Raw genomic sequence first — 7,947 nt, 5'->3', positions numbered from 1 at the left:
CTCTCGCCGCTGCTTCGGGGGCACCGGGAATCGAACCGGGGACCTCGGGACCCGAACCCGGGAGCTCGGGGCTCGAACCCAGGGTCCCTGGAGCCTCAATGGGAGCCGCAACCGGATGCGCGGCGGGACCGGGGCATCCCCAGCCCCATCTTTGGATCCAGTGCGGAGCAGTGGGAAGTGAGTTGGGAATGGGGGTAACGGGTGGCATTGGGGGCAATGGGTAATAGGGTTAATGGTGGGGCAATGGGGTAACATGGGCAATGGGGGGCAATGGGGGGCATTGGGGGTAATGGGCAATGGGGGTAATGGGGAGGGCAAAGGGGGTAATGGGGGCCAATAGGGTCAATGGAGACAATGGGGGGCAATGGTGGGCAATGGTGTCTCTCCCCCCCACCCCAGAGCCCCCCCTCCTGGAGCCCAGTTCTGCTCTTCCAGCCCCATGGAATTCCGTGTCCGCGCTCCCCCCTACAACCGGATCCGGACCTGGATCCGTGTCCATGTGTGGAGCATCCGGATCTGGATCCAGATCCCATAGGATCTGCTCCCAAGCACCAGGAGCTGTGATGCCAATGGGATCCCGTGCTCCCAGATGATCCAAGGCTCTGGAATGAGGCAGAGCTGCAGCACGAGCCGGTGCTTTGGGGTTGGCTTGGGCTGTTTTAGGGGTGGTTTTGGGTGTTTTGGTGTGTTTTTTTCCTCTTTTTGGCCTGTTTTGGGGCTGTTTTGGGGCTCTGAGCCTGTATCCCATAGGAGAAGCAGGACAAGGTGTTTTTGGGGTGGTTTTAGGGTGGTTTGGGGTTGTTTTGGGGGTGGTTTTGAATAGTTTTTGGTTGTTTTTGTACTTTTTTGAGCCTGTTTTGGGGTTCTCAACTTGTGTCCCACAGGAGAAGCAGGACAAGGTGGTTTTGGGGTGGTTTTGGTGTGGTTTTGTCCAGTTTTGGGGCTCTGAGCTGTGTCCCATAGGAGAAGCAGGACAAGGTGGTTTTGGGGTGGTTTTGGCCCATTTTGGGGGTTGTTTGGGGTGTTTTGGCCTGCTTTTCTCCTGTTTTTCTCCTGTTTTGGGGCTCTGACCCTGTATCCCATTGGAGAAGCAGGACAAGGTGGTTTTGGGGTGGTTTGGGGGTGTTTTGGGGTTTGCTTTGGGTGTTTTGGCCCGTTTTTGGCCTGTTTTGGGTCTCTTTTGGGTCTCTTTTGAGCCTCTCACCCTGTATCCCGTAGAAGAAGCAGGACAAGGTGGTTTTGGCCTGTTTTGGGTCTTTTTTGGGGCTTTGGCCCTGTATCCCATAGGAGAAGCAGGAGAAGGTGATTTTGGGGTGGTTTTAGGGTGGTTTGGCCTTGTTTTGGGTCTGTTTTGGGTCTGTTTTGGATCTGTTTTGGGGTTCTCAGCCTGTATCGTCTAGAAGCAGGACAAGGTGGTTTTGGGGTGTTTTGGGTTATTTTTGGCCTGTTTTTGGTCTTTTTGGGGGCTTTGACCCTGTATCCCATAGGAAAAGCAGGAGAAGGTGATTTTGGGGTGGTTTTGGGGTGGTTTGGCCTTGGTTTTGCCTGGTTTTGGCCTGTTTTGGGTCTGTTTGGGGGCTCTGACCCTGTATCCCACAGGAGAAGCAGGACCAGAGTTTTTTGGGGTTGTTTTGGGTTGTTTTGGGTCTGTTTTGTGGCTGATTTTGCTGTTTTTGTCTTGTTTTGGGTCTGTTTTGAGGCTCTGACCCTGTATTTATTTTCAAGAAGGGGAAAATGGATGACCCGGGGAATTACAGAGCAGTCAGTCTCACCTCTGTGCCTGGCAACATCTTGGAGCAGATTCTCCTGGAAGGCATGCTAAGGCACATGAAAATCAACAAGGTGCTTGGTGACAGCCAGCATGGCTTCACTGAGGGGAAATCCTGCCTGACCAATTTGGTGGCCTTCTATGATGGGGCTACAGAACTGATGGACAGGGGTAGAGCAGTTGATGGCATCTACCTGGACTTGTGCAAAGCGTTCGACACTGTCCCACACGATATCCTTGTCTCTAAATAGGAGAGACATCAATTTGATGGATGGACCACTCGGTGGATAAAGAACTGGCTGGATGGCTGCACACAAAGAGTTGTGGTCAATGGCTCAATGTCCGGCTGGAGACCAGCAACGACTGGTGTCCCTCAGGGATCGGTGTTGGGACCGGTCTTGTTCAACATCTTCGTCGCTGACATGGACAGTGGGATTGAGCGCGCCCTCAGCAAGTTTGCCGATGACACCGAGCTGTGTGGTTGGGTTGATACCCTGGAGGGAAGGAATGCCATCCAGAGGGACCTCGACACGCTTGTGAGGTGGGCTGATGCCAACCTCATGGAGTTTAACCATGCCAAGTGCAAGGTCCTACACCTGGGTGGGAGCAATCCCAGGCACAGCTGCAGGTTGGGCAGAGAAGAGATTCAGAGCAGCCCTGTGGAGAAGGACTTGGGGGTGTTGGTCGATGAGAAAATAAACATGAGCCGGCTTCAGTGTGCGCTTGCAGCCCAGAAAGCAACCGTATCCTGGGCTGCATTAAAAGGATCGTGACCAACAGGTCGAAGGAAGTGATCCTGCCCCTCTACTCTGCTCTTGTGAGACCTCACCTGGAGCATTGTGTGCAGTTCTGGTGTCCTCAACATAAAAAGGACATGGAACTGTTGGAACAAGTCCAGAGGAGGCCACGAGGATGATCAGGGGCTGGAGCACCTCCTGTATGAAGACAGGCTGAGGAAGTTGGGGCTGTTCAGCCTGGAGAAGAGAAGGCTGCGTGGAGACTCTACTTTTCATCACTGAAAAACTACCTCCTAATTTGCTCACGTAGGGACATGCTCTGGATGGAAAACAACTGTCAGAGCAGTGAGCACTGGCTGGGCTGTCAGGTGCAGAGGGTGATGGGTTCTACTCTGCAGGAGCCTGGGGACTGCCACAGGGGTTTGTCTCCTTTATCTGTCTAAACGGAACCAAAGGAGAACACCCTGGTGTGCAGGGACAATCCCACGGTACCTGAACAATAGAAGCAGGGCAGGAACAGAGACATGGACCAATTTCAACCAAAGCTCCAGAGCATCAGGAAAGCTGGTGATGAGGAGGCAGATTCAAGACCAAGCCAAGTCAGGTCGAGTCAATCCCTTGTTCAGGATCAGGTGAAAAAATTGCGAGGAAGATATAGGAGAAATCCTAGGTGACCACCAAAAGATTGCATAGGTGTGCTGAACTCCTACTAAACTGGAAACCAGAACTGCTCTAGTAAAGCTCAATCTGCCTGTTCTGAGCTTAAATAGAGATGGGGGAAACAACAGGAAGAGAGTGGGGATGGAGCCCCAGCTGAGGCTGCTCAGGGGGATAAAGGCCTATTAGTTAATTCTGGGACAAATCCTCTCTGCCTCAAAATGCCTGTTTTTCACCCTTGAATACAGTGGAAGTCCAGAGGCACCAGCTCAGCTGTTGGACATCCCAGTACTACATGTGGGTAACCCCATTTGGGCTGGAAAACTGTCCCTCCACAGAGGGACATCAGCAGCTTCAGAGGTGGAGTCACTTCTTCATGTCCCATTTGAGTTTGAGGACCGTGTGCAAGATCTGGAATGTCTCTAAACCCATTTTCATTGTGTCAATATGTTCAGACCAAAACATTTGCATGGTCCACAAGTATGTAGGAAGCATCCTATGAGCTACTCATTACTGCTGCTGTGCAGCTGTGCTCAGGCATGGCTCACCCACTCCATGTCTCTCAGATGCTCAAGCACCACAATGCCTTTCAGAGCTGATTTCATACTTTTTGCTTTTCCTTCTCTTTGTTTTCCTCTGGGAAAGCATGAGCAGCCCTGGAGGCTTCCTCCCAGGAGAGCACATGCAACTGTATTTACAGCCCTGTGGTAAAGCTGTGTCAGAAAGCAACCTTACCAATGTGGGTTTTCTTTATAATAATATGGAGCAACGTCTGATGCAGGTTGTGTTTCTTTTGCAAAGGCAGCTTAAGCCAGATACATTGATTTATTCAAGAGTTAAATGAGGATGAATCTTATTCTGTTATACAGAAATGCAACAGTTCAGACTGTCAGCAGAATATAGTCACTAACAAATCAGCCTTTAGAATCAGCTTGTTATAACAGCAACTGTTTTTTAAAGCAAGAAACTGAATGCCCATAGGTTTAGGATGCTTTATCATGCTGGAGCTCAGGAAGGTATAAATCATGAGTTTAACAAAGTCAATGTTATGTGTTGTTAATGATCTCAAATAGTTTGTTAAATGTGATTTGGTGACTGGAATGACAATCAAAAGCCAAAGAAAAGTGTCTGGAAGTCATGCATGTGTAAGCTGGGCTTTCACTGAGACTGAGAAATTCTCTTGCTTCACGTTTACGTGCAATCCTATGAGGATCCTCTGAGGTGTCTTCTGACACAAATTTCCTTCAAACTGAAAGTGAATAAAGATCTGATTCTTTGCTGAAACCTGAAAACACACCTGCTTGACTAAAGCCAGTGTTAATTGTCCCAGCATAGAAAAATAAAAATGCCATTTACTGCTTCAATGAACTACCTGTTCTTTTCTGATTACCTCATCTGAAAAACATAATATATGCATATAATTTTGGTTAGAAAATATATTAGAATAATCTGATGTGTGGCAGGTATAGTGGTCATTGATTGGAGATAGATGTGGTCCAGATCTGAATCTCCATTTTTGATCAGTTTGATGTTTCTCTTCCTTTTGCCTCAGCAGGGACCACCTGGTCATGAGAGGAAATCACACCCAGATTGACTTCATCCTGTTGGGAATTACAGACAGCCCATGTCTGCAGACCCCTCTTTTTGTCTTGTTTCTATTGATTTACATTGTCACTATTTTGGGGAACGTTGGCATTATCATCTTGGTTCGGGTGTCTCCCAGCCTCCACACCCCCATGTACTTCTTCCTCACCCATTTTGCCTTCACTGACATCTGCTATTCCACAGTCATCTCCCCCAGGATGCTGGCAGACCTGTTATCAGAGGACAAAACCATTTCTTTCACTGCCTGCATGATGCAGTTCCTCACCTTTGCTTTCTTTGCTGCTATTGAGTGTCACCTCCTGGCCATGATGGCCTATGACCGGCACGTTGCTATCTGCCAGCCCCTGCTTTATGTGACCATCATCTCCAGCCGTGTCTGCTGGCAGCTGGTAGCATCATCCTACCTATTTGCCTTCCTCACTGCCATCACCTACACTTGGTGCACGTTTGGAGGTTCCTTCTGTGGTCCCAACCGCATTGACCACTTCTTCTGCGAGCTTTTCCCTGTGCTAAAGCTCGTGTGCTCTGACACCCACAGCAGTGAGATGGTCATCTTTGCCTTCGTCACCATCAATGCGGTGTTTGCAAGTGTGGTCATTTTTCTCTCCTACATCTCTATCCTGCGCACCGTGCTGAGGATGTGCTCAGCACAGAGCAGGGCCAGAGCCTTCCACACCTGTGCCTCCCATTTGATGGCTGTTTCCATGTACTTTGGGACAGGATTCTTCATGTACCTACAACCTCCTTCTAGCCACAGGAGCCTGGATAAGGTGGCCTCCATCTTCTATGCTGTGCTCATCCCCATGCTCAACCCCTTCATCTACAGCCTGAGGAACAGGGAGGTGAAGCGGTCTCTGGTGAAATGCGGGAGGAGGATTTTCAGCTGCTGGCAACACAGAAGCTTTCTGTCATCCAGGACATGAACAGTTCATCTCAAGTGAGAAAGCCTATGGGGCACTAAAACAATGGAATTTTTCCCAATAATCCCCATGATTTGATGTAGATCCTTCCATGCTTCCTGCACAAAACTCAATTACAGTTTTTAATGAGATATAGATCCCCAAATCCCAATTTCCTTCCTTGGAAGGAAACCAAAAGGAGAGGAACCTCATACTTCATTTCACTTCATAGTTAGCAGCCTGTAGGAAGAAATTACCCTCAATTATCCCAGGCCTCTTTTCCTCACAGGAAACACCAATCAGCTTTATTCAGTTATAGCTTTTGTCACTGATAAATATCTATTTTTCTTGCAAGATTCTTGACCTTGTCCCTCAGCTCCAATAAAATTCCTCACTCTTACCTGTGAGCTCTTTATTAAAGCTGCTGGGGTGGGAGGGAAGAGGAAGTGTAGTTTTACATTTGCTTGTTGAAAAAGAGTCAGAGAAAAGGTTTCAAAAGATTCATTGCATTTGTTTGTGCCTTTCAAGGAACAGAAGCTGGTGGGAATCAAGATCTCAAGCTGCGCCTTTGAATGTTAAGGGGAATCCCTCCCCAGGCTGCAGCTTCATAGGAGATTTCATTTAAAGGAAAAAGTTATAGACAATATAATTCATAATGGAGGATGATGAACTGTGCTGAGACCACCCAGTGTTAGGGACATTTCGGGCACATCAAGATCTCCTCCCATTCATTTTAAGTGGTGTTTTACATTCATCTGAAATAACCTTTTACCTAAATGGTGAGAGAAATGGAATTCCACTTGGAGATAAGCACCCATATCCCATGTCCATGCCCTACTCATGCTCAAGCACACCGCGAAAACCAAATTGTCTATTTCACATTAGAATTAACTTTGTAGGAAGCTTCCATAAATGAAAGAACAAAGAATTGATGGTAAGTGAGAGCTGTCTGGGTCTCAATAAAGCCAAAACACACTGATGGGGAAAGTATCTTTCCCTTACCTGCTGTGAGTGGCAATTAACTGATATTGGGAAAGTATATGGATGGTGAACAGAATTTTTATGTGCTCAGAAAAACAACAGTATGAAAGCATACACTGTCATAGGTGTGGGGGCAACGTGGCTTTGACCTGCAGTCAATGAAGGAGCCAGAATCTGTATCATTAAATGCTAAAGGGCTTGGCACCTTGGATATCAGAGGGCTTCCTTCAAAATCTTCACCATATCTTGTTTTCTTCCATTTTGTTGGATATTTTGGCTTACACTATACATATAGAATCATAGAGCCACAGAAAGCCCAGGCTGGGCCTCAAAAGATCATCTGGTCTGAGCTTCTGTGAAAACAGGAGTCTAGATGAGCAGTGTCCTGTGTAGGGCTCATCGCTGCTTGATGAATTAGCCCACTCTGGTGTCCTTATTTCCTCTTGTGTTTAAGAAAGTTTCCATTTCAGAGACAACTGAAATGCTCAAACATTTACCCAGACTGGATGATACTTCACTAATAGAGCTCTAGATTGCCATAGTCTTGTGTGGAGGAAACTGCTCAGTGAGCTGGCAATAGAAACCTCAGTTTAACATGCCGGGGAGGCAGCATGGTGAATTCCAGCAACACAAGAAACAGGCTTGAGGTTTTGGAAATACATTTCATACTGAGAGCATCATTGTACGAATTCTGTTTCAATCTTTGCAGAGAAGGGATCTATAAAATGCAGCCACCCCTGGCTGTAGACACAAACTTCCCACATCAAATACATGATGGGGGTCCTCTGCATAAATGGTTCTGATACCTCAAATAGCAAGCACCTTTTTGGTAGGAAGAGCTGGACATGGGTCTCTTTGTCCTGTGCTTCAGGTGCTGTTAGATCAGCCTAAATGTTTTGGAGAAGAATATTGTTTTTTCTGGAGATGATTCAAAACCTGGCCTCTATTGACATGAACATTAAAGATGATATTCATATGACAGCCTTGTTAACCTAACAATTAGTTAGCAATTCTCATCTTTAGATACCATATAGTCCCTTCAGATCATCCAGTCCCAACCCCCTGCCACGAGCAGGGACACCTTCCACTACAGCAGCTTGCTCCAAGCCCCTGTGTCCAACCTGCCCTTGAACACTGCCAGGGATGGAGCATTTACCACTGCTTTGGGTAACCAGAAGTCATGAAGTAACGTGTGTCTGTTCCTGAGCTGTCCCAGTTATTTCTTCACTATGATGACTGCACCACACAGACATAATTCCATAGTCCTAGACCATTATCCCAGTGAAACATTCACATGAGC

At 47.4% G+C, this 7,947-nt stretch overlaps 1 protein-coding gene across 1 annotated transcript; it reads left to right on the top strand.

The window, feature by feature from the left end:
• The first annotated feature begins 4,692 nt into the window (after nucleotides 1-4,692).
• Nucleotides 4,693-5,712, top strand: LOC134162796 (olfactory receptor 8U3-like). Its single transcript, XM_062617034.1, has one exon. It carries the CDS (start codon nucleotides 4,731-4,733, stop codon nucleotides 5,688-5,690), a length of 960 nt encoding a protein of 319 aa, XP_062473018.1. The 5' UTR covers nucleotides 4,693-4,730; the 3' UTR covers nucleotides 5,691-5,712.
• The last annotated feature ends 2,235 nt before the right edge of the window (nucleotides 5,713-7,947 follow it).

Source organism: Pezoporus occidentalis, unplaced genomic scaffold (genome assembly GCF_034315485.1).
Source record: "Pezoporus occidentalis ecotype Australia unplaced genomic scaffold, CSIRO_AGI_Poc_V1 ctg1910, whole genome shotgun sequence".
NCBI classification, from domain to species: Eukaryota; Metazoa; Chordata; class Aves; order Psittaciformes; family Psittacidae; genus Pezoporus; species Pezoporus occidentalis.
Note: the sequence above shows the minus strand (reverse complement) of the source record. Positions and strands in the feature narration are given on the sequence as shown.

Bases quoted from the DNA above. Each gene is read 5' to 3' on its own strand.
- LOC134162796 (XM_062617034.1), top strand. From the start codon at position 4,731: ATGAGAGGAAATCACACCCAGATTGACTTCATCCTGTTGGGAATTACA.